Source organism: Meriones unguiculatus, chromosome 3 (assembly GCF_030254825.1).
Source record: "Meriones unguiculatus strain TT.TT164.6M chromosome 3, Bangor_MerUng_6.1, whole genome shotgun sequence".
NCBI lineage: Eukaryota > Metazoa > Chordata > Mammalia > Rodentia > Muridae > Meriones > Meriones unguiculatus.
In genome coordinates, this window is record NC_083351.1 from 150,666,119 (window position 1) to 150,687,511 (window position 21,393).

Below are 21,393 nucleotides of genomic sequence, written 5' to 3' on the forward strand. Positions count from 1 at the left end.
TCCAACTAGAAAGTAAGAACCAAGGGTGAGTTCCTCAGCTACTTAAACATACCACCTCACTCTGGGTGCTTTACTACCTGCCGACCACGGAGTATGACTAGGCTTTGGTGTGATTTGGTTCTGTTTAGCTCTCCTGGCTAGCTGTCAGAACCTGCAATTTCTGTCCTTAGTAGTCCTGAATAGCAGTGTTTTGTCCACTCCCAGTGGAATTAACACGGGATGGGGGCAGGGAGGTGTGTTATTTCTGGCGTGGTGAGCTGGGATGGGTGGAGAGTCTTCAAGGGACTCTGGTGCCCTAGGCATTCGAGGCACTGTGCAAATTGGAGGTTGGAGCTGATAGCCGAAACTCTTAGAAGGCCTTTCTCCAACAGTGCCAAATCGTGCCTTTGGGCCCTCCGGAGCACGGGGTGCCCAAAGACCCGCTGCAACGGCAGTCCTCGCCTGTTTCTCCCAGCTCCCTGTGGAGGGTCACCAGATTCCCCGAGACAGGGCTCAAGCCTCTTTAACATCCTCTTCCTTCCGCTCTTCCACGGGCCACTCCCACCGGCCTCAAGTTCAACGAATCAGCTGCCAGCCCTAGGCAGCTAACGAGAAATGCCAGACCGCCAGCTGCGCTCGCTGGCGGGGGTCTGCGACTGCAGTGACCTCGGGTGTGGCCTACGCCTTTTGAACCTACGTCTCCACCTGGAGCCCCACACCAGGGCCACGTCTGCCAGGAACCAGGGCCGCGGCTCGCGCGCTGGCGCGCGGGGGAAAGAAAAAGAACATCGGCGGTGGGAATGGAGAGGGGAAAGGCCAAGAAAGAGAATGAAAAGTCATCTTCAAGCAGTAGGGAAACGGTAAAGCTAGAGAGGGAAAAAAAGAAGGATGTGGAAGCAAAAAGCAGCAAGGAGCTGAAAGAGAGGAGGGAAGAGGAGAGAAGGAAGTCTAATGAGATGAAAAACAAGAAAGGGAAAGAGACAGGAAAGGAAGAAGAGAAAAGGAGGAGTGTAGACTCGAGGAGCAGGGAAGTTGGGAAAGAAAAGGGGAAGGAAGAAGAGAAAAGGAGGAGTGTAGACTCGAGGAGCAGGGAAGTCGGGAAAGAGAAGGGGAAGGAAGAAGAGAAAAGGAGGAGTGTAGAGTCGAGGAGCAGGGACATTGGGAAAGAAAGGGGGAAGGAAGAAGAGAAAAGGAGGAGTGTAGACTCGAGGAACAGGGACATTGGGAAAGAAAGGGGGAAGGAAGAAGAGAAAAGGAGGAGTGTAGACTCAAGGAACAGGGACATTGGGAAAGAGAAGGGGAAGGAAGAAGAGAAAAGGAGGAGTGTAGACTCGAGGAACAGGGACATTGGGAAAGAGAAGGGGAAGGAAGAAGAGAAAAGGAGGAGTGTAGACTCGAGGAACAGGGACATTGGGAAAGAGAAGGGGAAGGAAGAAGAGAAAAGGAGGAGTGTAGACTCGAGGAACAGGGACATTGGGAAAGAAAAGGGGAAGGAAGAAGAGAAAAGGAGGAGTGTAGAAATGAAAATCAAAGAGAAAGGGAAGGAAGAAGAAAAAAGGAAAAGCGTGGATGTGAAAATGAAGGAGAATGGGAAAGACAAAGGGAAAGAAGAGAAAAGTAAAGATGACCTGAAAAACAAGGAGAATGAGAAAGAGACGGAAGTCAAGGAGGAAGAGACGGAAGTCAAGGAGGAAGAGACGGAAGTCAAGGAGGAAGAGCCGGAGAAAGAGAAGGAACAGGTCACAGAAGAGGTCAAGGAAAGCAGCAGCACAGAAATGGTCAAGGAAAGCAGCAGCACAGAAATGGTCAAGGAAAGCCTCAGCACAGAACTGGTCAAGGGAAGCAGCAGCGCAGAACCGGTCAAGGAGAGCAGCAGCACAGAAATTGTCAAGGGAAGCATCAGCGCAGAACCGGTCAAGGAAAGCAGCACAGAAATTGTCAAGCGAAGCAGCAGCGCAGAACCGGTCAAGGAGAGCAGCAGCACGTCGATTAGAACCCTGTACCTGCCGCCGGTAAGGGACTTGGGACCCTCGCCTCCGAGGCCAGGCCGGTATAGACATCCAGACCCACTGGGCTCTGTTACGTCAAGGCCGAAGTACGCAGAGACCCGGTCTTGTCGGAGAGCTTCTGTCTATGGATGGGGGGGGATGTGCCAAGGTTCGAACGCCACCCTCCCGCCCCCAACTTCACCCCTTGTCTAGGGTCGAGAGACTAGGGATCTTAATTGGTCCTGGTGGAAGGCAGGGGCCGGCTCCTGTCTCCGTCCCGCGCTTCACACCAGCTTACGGTCTACATAGACAGACAATGCGGAAACCAGTACCCGAACCCTCCTTCCTCGAACTTGCGGTGAATATATTCTTTGAGACAGGGTTCGTGTATACAGTGTTATCGATGAGTACATGATGTGTTTGGGGGCTCCCTGGCTCTTTTCTGTGGGCGCTGTAGTTACAGGTAGTTTTCAGAAACAACAGCAGTAGGAGGAGGGCCGGCCGCAGACTTGTCTCAGAACCCCAGGCATTGTTTAGGTCAGCAACAACTGTATCGCTTAGCACTCCCAGTTCTTGGCTGGTTCCTTGGCTCAGAGCGGCTTCCTGGCTCTGAACTGTTTGGATTATTAACAAAGACTTGATCCATGTAAAACACAGACTGACTCCACAGATAATGGAAGAAGAAATAACTATTAACAAAGAACAGTGACGCTCAGAATTAGATTTGAGGATTTACCTAGCAGCATGGCTTCCCCGGGGCTTCTCCTTTGCATTCCGGATGGGCCAGCCCCTGCTATTTCCCCCAAAGCTAGAAAATGCATAGTTTCTGGTAGTTGTGGACTGGGTTCATGATCTCCCGGAGAGAGGAAATTGGGATTTGCGTCTAAACTCTTGATTTACAGTAGTTTGAGCTTTCTCTAGACATAAACATGAAGAGCCCTGTGGCTCGGCTTGGTTTTTAGAGCTGGCTTTAGAACCTAGAGCTTGAGGGATGAATTCTACCACCGAGCTACACCACCTCAGCCCAAAGCCTGTATTGTAGACCAACAGTATAAGCAAAATGTAAGCCAGGAGTGAGTGCAGAGCTTCTGGGAAGAAGACGGGCCTTGAATGGGAAGGGTTGGGGCGACAGTTTTTAACACATTATTTTCTAAGACTTTGGATGCCATTACTTTAGGTATCATCAAGGGAAAAAAAAATTCTGTCAATCAAACCGGCATAAAATACATCATCCTAATTTTAGTGATGATGGGGGTTTTCCTAGAATTAATGAAGTGTATGATGGGGTAGGGCTCACATTGGAAATCGTAGGGGGACACAACCCGCACCCAGCAGCCGTTTCTTGGTGCCTCTGTAAGTGTGCAGTTTTAAATTTTTTCAGTGTCGTGTTACTTACCCTGGTGTGTTCTCAGAGGCACTGTAACACTTAGAATGGGAAAGGAGGGCAGGGCAGGGGGATGAAATATTCATCAGAATACCAATTCCTTAGGGCTGGGCAGTTGGTGAAGCGCATTGGCTCAAGCAGGAGGGCCTGAGCTTTTAGCCCCAGCATCCATGTAAAACTTAAGTGTCAACCTCTTAAGTCCCTGTTTAAGCCATACCTTAAAACCCCTTTCTCTCACACAGATTTTTGTTTTCTTTTAGCAGATGAGAGTGTTTTCCTTCCAGTACTAGAGAGATTAAGGCCACTCTGGGCTATGAAGTAAGACTCAAGGGAAAAAAAAAATCAACAAAAGAGATGGTCTAGAGAGTCCAATGCTTTATCACCTTTTGGGCCAGATGTGGTGGTACCCATCTTTAATCCTCAGAAGCAGAGGCAGGTAGATCTGTGAGTTCTGGGCCAAGCCAGGTCTACAGAGTGAACTCTGACTCAAGTCGAAGAAAGCAAAGATCGTTTTCTGGCTGTGGATAGAACAGTTGCCTAGCAAGGGCCGGAGCTTCATCCACAGCACTTTGATCAATCAATGATACTTTCTAGTGTTCAAATAGAGTAAGCAGAGCTGGGCATGGTGGCACCAATACTTGGGAGGCAGAGGCAAGGGCATGTCTTTGATTGAGTTCCAAGAACCGCCAGGGAGACATACAGAGAAAATTCTGTCTCCAGAAATGAAACAAACAAACAAAACATAGAGGAAGCAGATCTGTATGTTATTTTTAGGAGCAGTGCCCCTGAAGATCATTGCTAGTAGTTTGTTTTTTTGTTTTTGTTTTTTATTGTTTGCACTATAGAAGCCACCCTAAACTGTTCCTATATTCATGCTTACCCTCCTTTCTGATCATTTAGCTTTTGCTTATATGTGTGTTTTGTGTTTGTTTTTCAAAACAGGTCTAGCTGTGTAGGTAGAACAAACTAGCCTCAAACTCACAGAGCTGGGTGTCAGGGAATAGGGAGGCTGGGGGAGGGTAGCACACTCCTTTAATCCCAACGTTCGGGGAGGCTGAGGCAGGCAGATCTCTGTGAGTTTGAAACCAGCCAGGTCTACAAAGTGAGTTCCAGGAGAGCCAGAGACAGGGTGTCTCAGAAACAAACAAACAAAAACAAAACAACAGAAACCATGAGGGAGGGACCTTGTCCTAATATTTTGTAGCCAAATTATTCAGCTGCTAAGACAAATGATGAGACTTAAATGCTTCCGTGTTGGGTGGAGCAGCCACACCGCAGACAAACCACTCTAGTGTCGTTGCCAATAGATAAGAATTCAAGAAGTGACATGGGGTGCTGAGATGGCTTAGCAAGTAGAGACATTTGCCTTAGGGCCCGACAACCTGAATTTGATCCCCAGGACGCACATGGAGAAAAATCAGAAGGAGAAAAACAACTCCTAAGAGTTGCCCTCTGCTCCCCATATGTCCTGGGGTCCATAAATCCTACTGCGCAGCACATAAATTCTAAGGTGTGTGTGTGTGTGTGTGTGCGCATATATTTGTTGTTTGATAGACTAACAAAAGAATTGGACAGCAGAAAGGGGACATGAGTGTAGTGTCACAGAAGTAGTGATAGCTTGGGTTTAGACTGGTTAACAATTCCATGGTTACAGCCAGGCACACCGTCAGGAGCCCAGCCAAAAACAGCCTCGCTAGCGAGAGTTCACTGATTCATCTTTCATTTCACAGGAGACAAATAAGCAGATCCTAGTCCTAGGCCTGGATGGAGCAGGAAAGACCAGTGTCCTCCACCTGCTGGCTTCCAACAGAGTCCAGCCCAGCGTGGCACCAACCCAAGGTTTCAATACAGTTTGCATCAGCACAGAAGACAAGCAGATGGAGTTCCTAGAGAGTAAGTTCTGTTTCTCATTAGCACACGACTTAAGCCGCAAGCTGTGTTCTCTATCGACTTTGTGAACTTGCCCGAAGTGACACTGGATGGGGTTCTTTCTACACTTTAGGATGATGTGTAACTCAGGTTTGCAGGGTGGTGTGGTGGAGGGGCGGGGTCCACTTTCTGCTGATCCAGTTTTCTCCTTTTTTTTTTTTTTTTCTTAGTGCTGGCAACAAAGGGGGCTTAGAGGAAGGCTTTAGTACATCTTCCTGTGACCATCCCTTCCCTCCCCTCTCCCCTCACTGCTGTAGACACACAGCGACCTAAGCAACTCAAGTGCGTGTCTTTCTCAGCATGAAATTGGAGGCAGTCTCAAACAACTTCTAGCCAGCTGGCAGTCCCAGTGTGGCAATACTGTCCCCACCTCACTAATAACCCAGTTCACAAAGTCAGGTCACGCCTCCTTGCCTTCCCTTTCCACCTCACCCCTCTGTCACACTTGTCCTCATGTCCCTAAAATGCCACCTAGAGACACCCAGGTTTATCTAAACAGCCCAAGCATGTCCAGATGGCTTCAGACACCTCTTCCTTGGTGGACAGGCTTGTGAATTCAATTGTGACTTCTTCCTCTCCCCTCCTCTGCAGTTGGTGGGAGTGAGCCTTTCCGCTCCTACTGGGATTCCTACCTGCCCACGGGTTGGCTGCTGATCTTTGTGGTGGATGCAGCGGATCACAAACGATTACCGGAAGCCAAGAAGTGCCTTCATCAGCTAATGGAACAAAATCCAGCACTCCCTCTGGTTGTGTTTGCCAACAAACAGGTAACAGTCTGTGCATGTCTGGCTTTGTGGATCAGTGGTAGAGCGCTTTGCCTAGCTTTCAGGATTGCCCCCCCAAAACTATGTTAATGTAACCTTCACTCAATAGTTACTAACACAGAAATGTCTGGTTTTTATAGGCAGATATTCAACAATATACTGTGTATTCAATTTATTAGGTCTCTTAGATTACTTTTTAAAAAATATTTATTTATTTATTATATATACAATATTCTGCCTGCATTATGCCTGCAAGCCGGAAGAGGGCACCAGATCTCATTATAGATGGTTATGAGCCACCATGTGGTTGCTGGGAATTGAACTCAGGACCTCTGAAGAGCAGCCAGTGTTCTTAACCTCTGAGCCATGTCTCCAGCCTACCCTCCACCCACCCACCCCACCCCACCCCCACCTATAAACTTTGTGTGTGTGTGTGTGTGTGTGTGTTTGTGTGTGTGGTTTTGTGTTTGTTTGTTTGTTTGTTTGTTTGTTTTTAATGTGCATAGGTGTTTTGCCTGAATGTATGTCTGTAGGAAGGTGTCAGGTCTTGGAGTTATAGACAGTTGTGAGCTGTCTTGTGGGTGCTGGGAATTGAATCCAGGTCTTCCAGAAGAACAGTCAGTGCTCTTAACCCCTGAGCCATCTCTCCAGGCCCCAATTAGACAGTCTTTCACTGGAAAGACAATTTATTCACTTTGTGTCCTTGAAGTCCTTTTGTCGCCCAGGGTGTTACCTCATGGAGGAATGGAAGGAACTGAACCATGTGTGATGAGCTTATTTCAACAAACAGATAGAGCTTCAGTTTGGCAAGCTGAAGCATGTGGGGGAATTGCTGATAAGTGATAGTTTAAAGCACTGTGAGTGTATTTAATTCTAGTGAATTCTATACTAAAATGATAATTTTTTATGTATACTACTATCACTACTACTATACACACACACACACACACACACACACACACACACACACGCACCCCTTTAGATAACAAAAAACTGTAACTAAAACTCTTCTCTCAAGGTTAGGTTTGCGAATGGAGAAGAGCTCAGTGCCTGCCTTTCCCTTATGTCTTCTGTGGGTGGGATGTTCACAGAAGCCGAATAAGTAATTATGATTGATGTGCTCATACTTTAGCAGGAACCTAGGCTGACATCCAGGATGGAGGCTGGCCGAGCACATTTTGACATTCTGCTGGCATTTTTAAAAAGGTTGATTTTTTTAGTTTTAAGTGGAGTATCTTAAACCTACAGACACTCAGGGCCTGGAAGATGTAGCTCAATGATAGTGAGAAGTCTTGGGTTAGCATGTAGGAGGTCCTGGGTTCAATCCCCAGCAGGTGGGGAGGGAACTGCAGAGATTTAGATCCAGGTCATACAGTTGAGCTGTGTAGCATTCTGATGAAGGCACTGTAGTTGGGCCATTCTCTTCTGGCTGGCTGTTTTCATTATTCCCAGTTGTTTACTGTCACAGGGTTGCCGTGAACTTTCAGGTGTGTGTACCTGTGCACGTGTGGATACAAATTTCTCAAGTATGCGTACCTAGAAGTGCTGGTTTGTTGGATTTACACTAAGCGTACTGCTTACCACTGAGCTGGGCCTGAAGCCTCCCTTTCCTTAGAGACGTAGGGGTACTTGACATCTTTGGCACAAAATCCCTTTGTTGGTTATATGTATTACTAACTTCCCAGTATCTCAGTAAGTTATCATTTTGCTTTGCTTATGGTTTCTATTTTTATATTGAAGAGTCCACACACATCTCACCCCTTTTTGAGACAGGGTCTCTCTACATAGTTCTGACCGTCCTAGAACTCACTATGGAGACCAGGCAGGCCTTGAACTCAGAGAGAGCTGCCTGCCTCTGCCTTCTAAATGCTGGGATTAAAGGCATGGGCCACATTGCCTGATAGAGATTCCCATCTAAAACATATTTTATTTAATTTGTGTGGGGTATGTGCCTGTAAGTGCAGAGGCCAGAAGAGGGCATCATTCCATGGATCTAAAGTTACAGTTCTGAGCCCTATGATGTAGGTGCTGGAAACCAAACTCAGGTCTTCTGGAAGTGTAGCATGAGATCTTAATTACTGAACTCTCTCTTCAGCCTGAGATTTTACTTTTGTTTTCCCAGCAAGGTTTCTCTGTATAGCCCTGGCTGTCCTGGAACTCGCTCTGTAGACCAGGCTGGTCTCAAACTAGAGATCTGTCTGCCTCTTCCTCCTGAGTGCTGGTATTAAAGGCATGTCTCATTACTGCCTGGCTGAGATTTTCCTTTTTAATTGGCAAATTTAGCTGTACTTTTTTCTTGTGGTTTGGGTGTCTTCCTCAAATTAAATAAACAAAGCCATTTATTGTCAAATTGGCACTTTTTGTTGTTTGCGTGAGACAGGGTCTTACTATTTAGCCTTGGGTAGCCTGGAACTCATTATATATACCTGGCTGTTCTCGAACTTGTAGAGCTCCGCCTGCTTCCCCCACCTGAGTGCTGAGTGTAAAAAGATTAGCTATTCGAAGTTAATGCATATTTTGTTTATATTTTTGTCAAAATATTTAGTCTATGCTTTCAGATGAATCACTAAATCAATATGTGACCCCGGAGGTTTTCAGAAAGTTACATTAGCTGTGCATGAAGGTTCATGCCCATACTCTCAGCAGTAGGGAGCAGAGGCAGAAGGATTGTAAGTTCTAGGCCAAGTTCCAGCCCGGTCTAGGTAGGGAGGCCCTGCATCCAAAAAAAAAAAAAAAACAAAAAAAAAAAAAAACAAAACACCAAAAATGTTACCTTATTTATTCTTCAATTGCAACCTCTATTTCTACCCATACTGTCTCTCCCCTCCTTCTCCCTTTATACTTTCATCAGTAGATTTTTTTAACTGGAGACACCATACTCCTGGATACATTACTGTGTTGCCAAAGTCACCAAGAGCCTTATGACGAAATGAATTCAGGTTGTAAATAGGTAACACATTGTGATGACCAGGGCCTAGTCACCACACATAGCCCATCAGGGGAAGCCTCACAGGTGTCCAGGGCTTCACAGCTAAGATTAGACACATAAGCCTCCATATACCCCATAAGTTTGATATAAAATTTTTTGGCCAGAATAAGTAATGATGATAAAAAAACTCACAGTGATAAGTGCTAGCAATCAGTAAAATATGATATGGACAAAAAGTAGCTGATGATATGGTATGATGCCATATGCCTATAATCCCAGTTTGGAAGACTGGGGGCAGAAGGATCAAAAGTTCAAGGCCAGCTTAAGTTCATAGAATGACCCTTAAAAAAAAAAAAACCCTAACCAACTCCTCCCTCTAAGCCAGGGCTACACAGAGAAAGCCTGTCTCAATATAATAATAATAATGAAGAAGAAGAAAAGGAAAATTAAGGCATCCCCTCCCCCGACCCCCCGAAAACACTTTCCTGAAAAATCAGAAATCCTGGAATAATTCTGATAATTCTGATTTTAAGATGCTTATATCCATACCATCACTGGAGTTATAATAAAGTCTCGTTGTTTTCTGTGTTAAGATGGTGGAGTCACTTAGAATAAGAAACATGTTTGTATCCTAAGAGAATGCAGACTAACCAACATTTTCTGTTCTTTTTCCATCCATCGTGGGTGAAGGACCTTGAAGCAGCCTATCACATTACAGATATCCATGATGCTTTGGCACTGTCCGAAGTGGGGAGTGACAGGAAGTTGTTCTTGTTTGGAACTCAGGTGACTGGGAATGGCTCAGAGATACCCACTACCATGCAAGATGCCAAAGACCTTATCGCACATCTGGCCACAAATACGTAGAAGTGACTAGGACCCGGCCCACTACTCAACTCACCATCAAACCATCACCATAAAGGAATGAATGGCAGGCTTACGCCAAAGGTTTCCAATTTCAATAAAAAATAAGCCATTTCCTATTCTTTTAATGCAAAGCGTATATACGGAGAACTCAAATTCACTAAGATTTTTTTTTTTTTTTTAGATTTTTAACTTTAAATTTTGTTTTGAGGGAAGTTTACATTTTTGTTTGATTTTGGTGCTGAGAGGTGAACCCTGGGCCTCACGTGTTAAGCTTGCCATTGAACATGGGGCTGTATCAAAAAACCTGGATTACTCAAAAGTGAAAATTGTCTTACCAAGCCTTCATCCCACATACGGCTTTTATGTTTTGTGTGTATGTTCATTTGCATACATGTGAGGTCAAAAGATGACTTTGGGGGTCCTTTCTCAGGAACTATAAATCTTGTATGGTCTTTTTTTTGTAGTTTGCATGAATCAAACCCACATACCCATGCTTGCACAGGAAGTACTTTATTCCTGTCCGGTCCTGTCCCATCTGGTGATACACCCCCATCCCCACCTCGATGTCCGCGTCCTCCACGTGTGGTTCATCAATAGCAATAGATTATTTATTTATTTATGAGGCAGGGTTTCTCTGTGTAGCCTTGGCCATCCTGGACTTGCTCTGTAGACCAGGCTGGCCTCGAACTCACGCGGCTAATAGCGATAAATTTACATAAAAACATTTAAATAAACTTTTTCTTTTTGAGAAAAATGCAGGTGTCTTTCCTTTAAATGGACCCACTCAACACTGCAGGCTGAACTACCAGGAAAGGGCAGTGAAGATGAGCACTCCCGAGCCGGCAAATAGAACTTACCCGTACATAGGCAGGAAGAGACAAGAGGCTTGTCTGTGCCAGCCTGATACACCGGATGAGACACAGAGTGGAAATGTGTCTTTAAGATTTCTTGTTTCTTTTGCGGAGAGAGAAGCTTTCTTCGCTAGCTTTTTGAGACAAGACCTTACCACATGACCCTGCAGAGCCCCTGCGGCAGCCTCCTGGGTGCTGTGTGTGCCGCCATTCAGGGTTGTTATGTTTGTTTTTTTTGTTTGCTGTTGTTGTAAATAAAATGGTGTTGGGCTAAATAATGTTATGTATTATTTGCCCTATGATTATCACAGTGGTATTATTTAACCTGCTATCACAATTAATAAGACACAGACACCTGTTAAATTTTATAATTGCTTTATTTACTTTGGGCCAGGCAAATATTTCACCCACGCTGTCTCAATAACCTCGCCATCCACCTCCCAGCCCCCATCCAATGTCATCCGCCTTAGCCATCCTTATCTGGGCTGCCTTCCACCCCTAATCTTATAAATACTTGCCTGTATTCTTCATCTGGCCCTCTCCATGCCAGGAGAGTACTTCCTCCTGGCCCACACGGTTCCTTCTCCATGCTAACCCACGGTAGTGACCTCCTCCCTCCTCTTTTCTTGTCAGTTTGTCTGTTCCCAAAGCCCTAGAATCTTAGCCACGCCTACCCGCTTCTGCCCTGCCCAGGTTTTAAGGCCTTTTAATCAACTAATTAGGTGTAATGTCTTAAGCAGGTTTACACAACAAGGACAGGTGTATCTGAGCAGTGACCGGATCTTGAGGTCCAGTAATAGCATTAAAATACAAGCATCAGACCAACCCCCAACAGTTTGCTTTTTATTTTTTAAGATTTATGTATTTGGGGGCTTGAAGGATGGTTCAGAGGTTAAGAACACTAGCTGCTTTTCCAGAGGTCCTGAGTTCAATTCACAGTCAAACGCATGGTGGTTCATAACCATCTATAATGAGATCTGGTGCCCTCTTCTGGCATGCAGGTTTACATGCAGATAGAACACTGTATACATAATAAGCTGAATTTACTAGATAATAAAAAATGATTTATGTATTTCATGTGTATTAGTGCTCTGTCTGCATGTACACCTGCATTCCAGAAGAGGGCCCTAGATCTCATTATAGATGGTTGTGAGATGTGGTTGCTGGGAACTGAACTCAGGACCTCTGGAAAAGCAGCTAGTGCTCTTAACCTCTGAGCCATCTCTCTAGCCCTGTTAGGGATGTTTTGTAAAAGCAATAGATCTACGTACCTGCAGCACAGTAAGTCCAATTTGCAATTATAATGCTTTGCTTTAATTTACTAACGTGTAAATGTATTTGGAAAGAGAATTTGGCCTGTACATCCTCTTAAAACTAATCTCTGACAAAATAACCAAATATGGTAAAGATGATAGCCCTGATCATAGCACATAGTGGTCTCTGCCATGCTTAGGTTACAATCATAATGTAACCTAGGTGTGTGTCATAGTTGGGGTTTCTGTTACTGTGACAAAACATGACTAAAAGCCACGTGGAGAGGAAAGGGTTTATTTCATCTTAAGCTTCTAGTCATCCAGGGAAGTCAGGGCAGCAGGCAGGCACTGATGGCAGAAGCCAGGGAAGGGTCTTGCTCCCCATAGTCTGCTCGGCCTGTTTTCTTTTACATCTCAGGATCACCCGCTGAGGCGTGGCATTGTCCACAGTTGCCCTGAGGCCTCCTATGCCAAGCATCAATCAAGAAAATGCACCGCAGCCTTTCCTACAGGCCCATCTAGTGGACACAATTTCTTCACTGATGTTCTCTATTCCCAAATGACTAACTTGTGTCAAGTTGACATAACACTAGCCAGCACGGGACATATGCACTGAAATCATGTTCCTCCTCTGAGAAGCCAGAGTGAGTGCCTTCCTCAGGATCAGTGCTGCGGTGTCATGTTTCAGTATCCTATTCACAGGTATCAGGTGTGTAAACATCAAAGCTCCTCCTCTCTGGCATGTGGAAGCTGGATTGCACATTGATTCACGGTTACTGGAAACCCGGGTTTCTCTGTACTGGAAAGGTCTCCGACTAGTGGCAGACACATGGCTCAGGGGCTTTAGGGGAAATGAAGCTCAGCCAAGCCATTGTGTTGTCAAAGGGGCTGCCTGGCTGGTAACTTTTCCGGCAGGCCTCATGAGGTGACATTCATTACCTTGGAGAACTTGGGGTCTATTGCCAGCCTTCCAAACTTAGAAAACACAGATTCAGTCAAAACGCTGGCAGTGCGTGCCATTTTTGTTTATTCTCTTTATAAACATTTATTGGGCACCGTTTTAGTGCCAGAACTTTCCGTTTGAAGCAGCAGAAATTTAACCCACATTTGTCTGTACCAGAAAAAGGGGGCGAGGGGCTAGCACCAAGCTAGTCTTACCCAGAACTGGGCACGGGAGGGCTAATGTGGGGGTTTCACAGGTAAAAACTGTCTCTCCATCATTTGGCCCTGCTAAACCCTGCTTGGGTCCATCCTCGGATTCTTGTTTCACCGTCTGGGTAGCGAAATTGCTGTCAACACCAAGCCAATACCACTCTCATAATCCGTAGTTGCTAGGTAAAATATGCCTTCTTCCCTACAGCAAATCTCATGGAAGGGGCCTCATTGGTTCTTCTTAGGTCTCACCCTCATCCCTGTGGCCAGGGACAAGGTTGTCTCCTTCAAGCTGCATGGAATGAACCCCGGAAGAGGCAGGTGTCGTGCCTTCAGGAAAAGAGCCAAGGGGGGATAGGCGGGAACCAAACTGAAGTAGTGACAAGAGTCTAAACGTTTTGGGAGCCCTTAAAGAGTCATTGTGCAGTTCTTCATGTTAATAGTAAAATGAGTTTGGAGCTGTTGGGATGGCTCGGGAGTTCTGTCCCTAGGAGGAGAGGACCAGTCACCTCCCCCACCTGTGCACTGTGGCGGTGTTCATGCACACGTACATAGTGAAAAATGTAATAAAACCTTAAATGTTTTGCCTGCATGTATCAAGTGTACTGTGTGTGTGCCTAGTTCCTGAAGAGGCCAGAAGAGGGTGCCAGATTCCCTGAAACTGGAGTACAGTCCGTGTGTGTCCTCTGCAAGAACAGCAAGTGGTCTTTAAAAATTAAGTATATATTTAAAAATTGTTAAATTGTGTGTGTGTGTGTGTGTGTGTATACACACCACATGTATGCAGGAGCCTGCAATAATCCAAGAAGTGTTGAATTCCTTGGAAATGGAGTTAAAGACTGCTGTGAGCTACCATGTGGAGGCTAGGAACCAAATCCAGGTCCTCTGTAAGAGCAGTAAATGCTCTTAACCACTGAACCATCTTTCCAGGGCCATAACTGGTCATAACTGCCTGAACCATCTTACTCCAGCCCCCAAAATGTAAATATATTTTTAAAAATGAGTTAGAATAAGGCTCCTAGTTCCATTCCAGATAACTTCCTGTTTTCTTTCATTTTCTATAAGACAGTAAATCCATGAAGTACCCAATATTGTGTAAATGGTGTCTTTAACTGTATATATTTAACAGATGATTTTTCTTAACAGTTTTAGTTTCTTCTCTTGAACATAAACACATGACAGAAACCCCATCAATTCTGCCCTTCTTTCTCATATTATTTTGGCTATAAAAACGAGCACTTTCCAAGCCTTCTGACACATTCCACACAGATGGGGAGGCTGAAAAGATGGCTCCCATTTCAGTTTCCAGCTCCTCTGGCAGCTCCTAACTGCCTGCAGTTCCAGCTCAAGGGGACCTGAGGCCCTCTTCTGGATTCCATGGGTAGCAATACTAGCAAGTGCACACACCTGCAGACACATACACACACACACACACACAATCAAAAAAGTGGGGCGCGGGGAAGGAGAGAAAGGGGTGAGAAAGAGATACAAAGCTACAAAAATTTTAGTATATTTCACAAGTATCACTGTGAACGATGAACACAATTGTGCTATTCACAAGATTAATTACATGATTAATAGGAGTAACTTTATCTGTAATGATACAGTCTATGGGGGTCTTGGTCAAGTTCCTTTTCTCCACCAGTTATAGAACAGGCAGGAAAATTTGTAGTGCAACAGGCAGCAGGAGAGAAACCCCACGCACCACGGACTGAATCAGCAGCTGAAGAAAGGTGTTTATTGGGGATGAGAGAACACACACTTGCAGCAGAAATACGAGGGAAAGACCCTCTACAGAGGGGGATTTGGGACTGTGTTTTTGTTTTGTTTCTGTTTTTGTTTTTTTTTTTTTGGGGGGGGGTGTTTTTGGTTTGGTGTGGTTTGGTATTTCGAGACAGGGTTTCTCTGTGTAGCCTTGGCTGTCCTAGGCTCACTTTGTAGACCAGAATGGCCTCGAACTCACAGAAATCTGGGATTACAGGCGTGCACCACAGCACCCATCCGGGCAGCGGTTTTTAGGCCTCAGGAAAGTCTTCCTTCCCTAATTCAGGGTTGGTCGTTTGAAGAAAGCATGGATAGTTGACTGGCCCAGAGCCGTGACAAGGCCAGAGCAGGCCTTGAACTTGTTGATCTAGTCCATTATCAGAGCGCCTGCTGGTGAGGGACAAAGCCCACAAAGCCTTTAAAAATGGCCATGCTTTTGCCTCAAGTCCGGAGGGTGAGGACCAAGCCGGCCATCTTGGAAATCCACCACCTTTATTGATGTCGATCCCCTCTTCACAACCTTCATTCCGACTGCTGAAATCTCACTGGAAACCTTAGCGATGGGGGAGGCCTTACAAGTCTCCTATCCACTCCCAGCCTCGGTGAAGAGTCGGTGTGGGGGAAAACGTCGGAAACCTAAACCGGTCAAGAAGCAGAGGTGCCGCGGGTTGTTGAGGGGGGAGCAGAGCACTGCGTCTCCATGGCAGCCGGTGACCGACGAGCCGAGACGACGGGCAGGGCGGGGCCGGGCGGCGGGCACCGGGCCCGGCGGCCGGGGCGGGGCTGAGTCTGGGGGCCGGCCGCGGGCGGGCCGGAATCTCCACGCAGCAGACGGCGCCAGGGCGGCTGGCCGGAGCGTCTAGCGGAAATGGAGGAGAGATCGTCCTCGCTTGGATCGTGCGAGTTGACTGATGAGCACAACACCACGACCAACTCAGACGATTGCCAGAAGCACCTTGTGCTCACGTTCCTGGATGTGGAGAACGAGCCTGAGGGGGGAGAGTTAGGGATCGAGGAGGAAGGACCGGAGGAGATCGATGGGTACGAAGTGCCCCAGATTCAGGAAGCCCCGGGGCCCTCCGCACCCTTCCAGTTCTTCGAGTCCAGCGAATCCGTCCTGTTCCGCAAGGACAGTGAGCCCGTCCAGCCCCCGAGGGCTAGCGAGCCTGTTCAGCCACCGCCGGTCCACAGGGTTGAAAAAGAAGACTTGCCTCCCAATGCAGTGCTTACGACCTCTCCATCTTTGTTGGCCGGCTACCTCCCACGGCTCCGGCTGGGTTCCTTGAGCGGTAGGTTCCCCGCCCCCGCCCCCGCCCCCCTCGCGGAAATCCATCCATCTAGAACTTAGGAAGGTCCGTGTTTAAAGACACGTGACCCTTGTGCCGTCTACCCGCCCCTCTTTGCACTGCAAGGACTCCAGTGGGAAGTGGACACCCTGATCGTGACGGACCCGCATCGCCGCTTCCCGGACGGGAACCTAGGCCAGCGCTCTAGCCCGGAAGCCCTTCTTAATCCTTCGAGATCTTAGTACGCCATTGAATCCTGCCGGGTCACACCTCGACTGTTCCTCATTATTTTCACTCGAGACTTTTGTTGTTGTTGTTGTATAATTCCTCTTACTCTTCAACTAAAGACAGATCCTCGAGGGGAGGATGGTTTTTGTCCGTGTTCGACGCATGGGCCCAGAGGAAATCAAACCTTCAGGGAACAAGTACCGAACAGTGAATGTAACTGTTTATCATCTGGTCCGTCCTTCTCACACTTACACAGTAACAAGGCTGAAGCGACGTGAATAGAAACATCCTTGCTTTTACCACTTCCGCTCACTTCCAGCTCCTCCCCAGAGACTGCTTGCCTTGGACCAGCAATCCCATGCGCTCGCTGGGGTTGCTTCGCACCTGGCCTCAGTTCTATGGTTTACCCCTGCAGTCGCCTCCTTCCTTCGGCCTTCTCTCCCGGTCCTTCACCACCTGTAGCTGGCCGGCCAACTAATGCAGATCTCCAACCCCGACAAAGCCCAGTAACTCACATACCTCTGGCTGTTGACTCTTGCTATGTGGAATTGCATTGTTGGGATGGTTGGTTTTACTTTCATTTCATTAGTACAAGTTTTAATTGGTCCTGGGCACTTTTATTTACTGAGTAAGATGGATTTCCTCAGCTCTGACACGACGAAGCTCATTCTTTATTCTCCTCCAACCTGCACGCTTTCTCCTTCACCCAATGAAAGACTTCACCTCACACTTTTCCAAGAAACAGAAAACAATCGGTCACGAACTTACTTAATTCCTTATCCCCAGTGCATCGGCCTCCCAAAGCTCATGAAGTCTGCCTTCTCTCAGCTTTAGGAGAGAATTGTACTTGTTTTTGTGAAAGCCACATTCTCTGCCTCAGATTCTACTTGTCTGCTCAAGAACTCTGTTGAGCACCAATTTCTCCTTTTCTAATGAAACAGTACCATGAGCAAACACAGACTCTTATCTCAAAAAACCTTTCAATCGTATGCCTTCTTTAGCACCCTCATCCCTGGCCCGTTTCTTCCCCTTAGTCCCTTCTTGGCTGCTTGCATAGGTCTCTTTTATTTCTTCATCAAAACTGCTCTCGTGTACCCCCATCCCCGTCTTGTGTGAGGGAGCCTTGGTATCCCTAGGCAGGAGCCACTGGACTTCCCGTTTTGATGTCTTCGTTGGAAAGATTTTAGCTTTTGCCTCATCTTAGGCTCTTCCTCACACTAGCTCCTTCCCGCTGCTGAGCCATTTCAGAATCGTTTCTAGGCACCCACTCCAGCTGCGTCCTACATTCTGAGTTCATTCCTTTAACTCCTTCTGCCAAAATTTAGCGCAGAAAGGACCATCGACTCTGCTGACGCTTCATTATATGCAACTGCTACTTTATGCTCTCCTGTATCTCCTTACCTATGACCCATGGTCCATATTTATTTATTTTTTTCCTACACCATATTTCAGTAGTGTGCTGTCTTTCTGAAAGTCCCAGGCTGGCCTTGACTGGGGTCCTCTGGAAACTTCTTGGCATTGGAATTGCATACATATGCTGCCTTGCTTAGGTAATTCTTTCCAGTAATAGAGAATACAAGAGGGAGATCGACAACTTTGTGAATTGGTCTCTAAATCCATGACCTTGAAACCTCGAGTGGCCTCCTTATCAATCCTAAACTACATTTCTAAATGCTTCAGGAATCACTCTCAGCGCTGACTTTCCTTATTTCCCAGTACCCTCCTCTTCAACATCACTTAAACACACAGCTGAGGCTGGAGAGTGCGTAAGAGGGCTTGTTGTGTGAACATGAGAACCTGAGTTCAGATCTCGGCACCCATGTCCTGAGTGTGGCCGAAACCTCCTGTAAACTCTACCGCAGGGGGCAGGAGGAGCAGACAGACAGAAGGATCCCCCGTTTCAGAGAAGTAAGGTGGAGAGGGATGAGACAGGACACCCAGCCATCCTCATATGAACACTTTGAGCACTTGTATACACACACACACACACACACACACACACACACACATTTTTTTTCTCTGAACTCTATCACAATCCAGCACCTGTAAGTAACCTTTTCTCCAATCAGTGCTAGGCAAACTGTCTTTACGTCTATTAATGGCCATTCTTGCCTTCTGTTTGATCTCATTTCATCTAACTTTAAATTTTTAAAAATTGTGTGTGTGTGTGTGTGTGTGTGTGTGTGTGTGTGTGTGTGTGAATGGCGCATTATGAGGGCGTGCGTGTGAGCCAGGGTGCTGGGGTGGAGTCAGAGCACAATTTTGTAGAGTCTGCCTGTCTGTGGGTTCTGGGACTTAGGGTACTAGGTTTGCACAACAGTCGCTTCACATCCTGAGCCACCTCAGCAGCCCCATCTAACCCCTCTCTGCTGCCTCATTTGGTTTCCTCTTTCCTAGACCGTTCCCACTGGTATACAAATGTTATACAATTATTCCACCTGAAAACAATCACAGGCCTTCCTTTAGCCCTGGGAACCCTGCCTTTCCAGGTACCACTCTATTTCTCTTCTTGACTTAGAGGGGACAAAAAAAAAAATCCTCAAAATAGTTAAAATAGTTGTCTAAAAGTCATGATTTCAGTTTTCTCTTTTGTGTCCTCTTGAGAACTAGCCAAACTAGGCTTTCATTCTCTCCAGTTAGGTGAAGCTGCTTCTGTTGAGGTCACAATGATTTCTGTCTTGCCCAGAACAAAAACAAGCCTTTTATTTCACACATTCCTTCTTCTATCCCAGGAATCTGTCCTGCCTCCTGGAATATTAGTCTCCCTGTTGTCCTACCTCCTGGATTCTTCCTTTGCTTGGAGCCTTCTCTTCCCAGCCTTTAGGTTGAACCTACTAATGGCTTAATCCTCTCAGATTCTTTTAGAATTCTTTTTTATTCTCTGTGTGATGTCATCAGTTCCATGGCTAAATTGCCAGTAGCTTCTCAAACTAGGTATGGCTTTAACTTCTCCTAGAACTCAGATATCTAGCTTCCCTTCTTGACTAGCTACAAGAAGCTCAATGTGGCAAAAGAAACAAACAAAACACAAAAAAGCAAGACAAGACAAAACAAAACAAAAATAAAAACATTAGATGGCTCTAAACCACTAACAAATCCTAACTCAGAACTATATCCTATGACTCTTTCTTAGTATCGGAATTATCGTATGTAGTTTTTATCTCTTGCCTAGCTGAGCACAGTATCCTCCAGTTCCTTGTTTACCCAGGGGTGGGGGAAGGGTCCTCTAGAATATGTATTACACGCAGATTTTCCCGCTCTCAACCACCGGGAAGTCTAACGAGGGCGCTTACAGAGCCTCACAGAGCCTCACTCGATCTAGCCTCACTGGTTAACCTGAGTTTGGTTGTTGAGATAAGTTTTCATGCAATCCAGGCTGGCTTTAAACTCATTGTGTTGCAGAGAGTGGCCTTAACCTTTTTATTCTCTTGCTACCTCCCCCACAGTGCTTGGGATTGCACGCCTGGGCTGCTGTCCTTGGTTTATGGGGGGCTGGGATGGAAGCCGGGGCTCTGTGCAGGATAAGCGCACTTTCCCTCATTGGAGCTACATCTGCAGCTCACTAACCCTGATCTTAAAGGTGACCTGACCTGTCCCTAACCTTAAGGACTTCTACTCTGCTTATCATCTTTGCTCTTGAGGCACATGGGCGGGTCACTTAGACTCAGTTCACTTTTTCTTCTGCTAGGACACTCTCAGCTTAAGTATTTGTTCCCTCCCAATACCAAAAATATGTCTTTGACCTGCTAACTTTTTAAAAAACACGTATCCAACTCTCATATATGTCTCTTTGATTAGTTCTTTACGTTATTTCCCTCATGCAGGTAAATCTTAATCGTTTTTGTTGGATGAAGAAACTATTGACTTCTGTGTCATGAGAGCCAATGGGTCTTTTTGTCTCTTGGCAGCATTTTATACACTTGGGTAGTCCCTTGAAACACAGACCTCATGTCCTGTGGGACAGCACACCCTAGTTTGTTCCTTGGCTTTGTTCACTGACTCCTCCCTGTATTCCCAATTTTAACATGCACCTTCCTGATGCTATGTTTTGTTTACTTAGAGACAAAAATCTCAGTATGTAACTGAGACTGACCTGAATTCATGATCCTCCTGCCTCAGTTTCCTGAAGGCTGAGATTACAAGTGTGTGCAACTAAGGTAATTTTTTTTCAGGAGTTGGAAATGGAATAGGGTTCTTGCAATAAATGCTATGCTTGAAACCTAGATGGTGACAATGTCAGAATTTATTGAGTAAAAATAAACTTACAATTGAGGGTATCAGTGTCATTGGTTGGACTTGCCAAGTCATCCCAGTTCCCCCTTATAGGTGGCCATTGGCAAGTACACCTTCTTCTTCCTCCTCCTCCTCCTCTTCCTCTCCTTCCTTTCTTCTTTCCTCATTTCGTCATGCTTGCATCAGGCAGCAGGTGACTTCACCTCCTGAACCATCTTGTAATATATTTCCTAATGGAAGTCTTCATTCCCTCGAAACTGTCCCTCCTGTGTTTTCCACCTAAGAAAAATGGCATCCAGTTGCTCATGCTACAACAATCTCCTGTTCTTCCCAGATTCCCCCCTTTTCTCGCAAACAAACACAATTCAGCCAAAGAAAGTTCTGTTAGTTTGATGGAGCAGTTCCTGAAATCATTCATCTCACCTGCTAACACGCTCTAGCTCAGGTTATTTCTCACCTGGATTTCGGCTTTGCCTTCCGCAATAGTTTTCTTATTTTTTCTCTCATGCTCTGAAAGCTCATTGCTAGAGTAGGTATTTAAAAACCCAAGTGGCATCCTGTTTTCTTGGTCTTTCCTGTGGCTTCTCATTGCTCTGAGAGTCAACTCCACAGCCTCCTGTTCCCAGACTCCATCCCCTCCTGCCCCCCATCATCCCTCCACTCCACCTGCTTCCTTGCCCTGCTGCAGAGTCTGTCCCATTGGCGTTCCCTGCTGGAATGCTTGCTTGCCCAGGATCATCTCACAGGCAGCTTCTGGCATTCAGGTCATGTATATACCAAGTATAC

The 21,393-nt window shown here is 46.2% G+C and overlaps 2 protein-coding genes and 1 long non-coding RNA gene across 4 annotated transcripts in view; 2 read left to right on the plus strand and 1 right to left on the minus strand.

Annotated features, from left to right (window-relative positions):
* The first annotated feature begins 278 nt into the window (after window positions 1-278).
* Arl9 (ADP ribosylation factor like GTPase 9) lies at window positions 279-10,594 on the plus strand. Of its 2 annotated transcripts, none has more exons than XM_021662602.2 (4): window positions 279-1,991; window positions 5,082-5,244; window positions 5,872-6,047; window positions 9,664-10,594. In XM_021662602.2, exons 1-4 carry the CDS (start codon window positions 780-782, stop codon window positions 9,838-9,840), a joined length of 1,728 nt encoding a protein of 575 aa, XP_021518277.2. In that variant the 5' UTR covers window positions 279-779; the 3' UTR covers window positions 9,841-10,594. The 2 variants fall into 2 exon arrangements, with proteins under 2 accessions (XP_021518277.2, XP_060236782.1); XM_060380799.1 differs by lacking the exon at window positions 279-1,991 and adding an exon at window positions 2,035-2,348.
* A 5,083-nt stretch (window positions 10,595-15,677) lies between these two features.
* Spmap2l (sperm microtubule associated protein 2 like) overlaps window positions 15,678-21,393 on the plus strand; it is a 44,074-nt gene continuing 38,358 nt past the window's right edge. The window contains exon 1 of the mRNA XM_060380801.1: window positions 15,678-16,149. Coding sequence (XP_060236784.1) covers window positions 15,729-16,149 — 421 coding nt within the window. The 5' untranslated portion in view covers window positions 15,678-15,728. The remainder of the gene's footprint in view (window positions 16,150-21,393) is intronic.
* LOC132653178 (uncharacterized) overlaps window positions 16,176-21,393 on the minus strand; it is a 43,781-nt gene continuing 38,563 nt past the window's right edge. The window contains exons 4-5 of the long non-coding RNA XR_009590926.1: window positions 20,641-20,886; window positions 16,176-17,103 (exon numbers count right to left, since the gene is read on the minus strand). This is a non-coding gene — a long non-coding RNA (uncharacterized LOC132653178). The remainder of the gene's footprint in view (window positions 17,104-20,640; window positions 20,887-21,393) is intronic.

What these genes read in the sequence shown, in the direction of transcription:
- Arl9 (XM_021662602.2), top strand. Translation starts at nt 780, where the DNA reads ATGGAGAGGGGAAAGGCCAAGAAAGAGAATGAAAAGTCATCTTCAAGC. An exon ending in GAACCCTGTACCTGCCGCCG is followed by an intron (nt 1,992 to 5,081) that starts GTAAGGGACTTG and finishes TTCATTTCACAG; the next exon opens with GAGACAAATAAGCAGATCCT. An exon ending in GCAGATGGAGTTCCTAGAGA is followed by an intron (nt 5,245 to 5,871) that starts GTAAGTTCTGTT and finishes CCTCCTCTGCAG; the next exon opens with TTGGTGGGAGTGAGCCTTTC.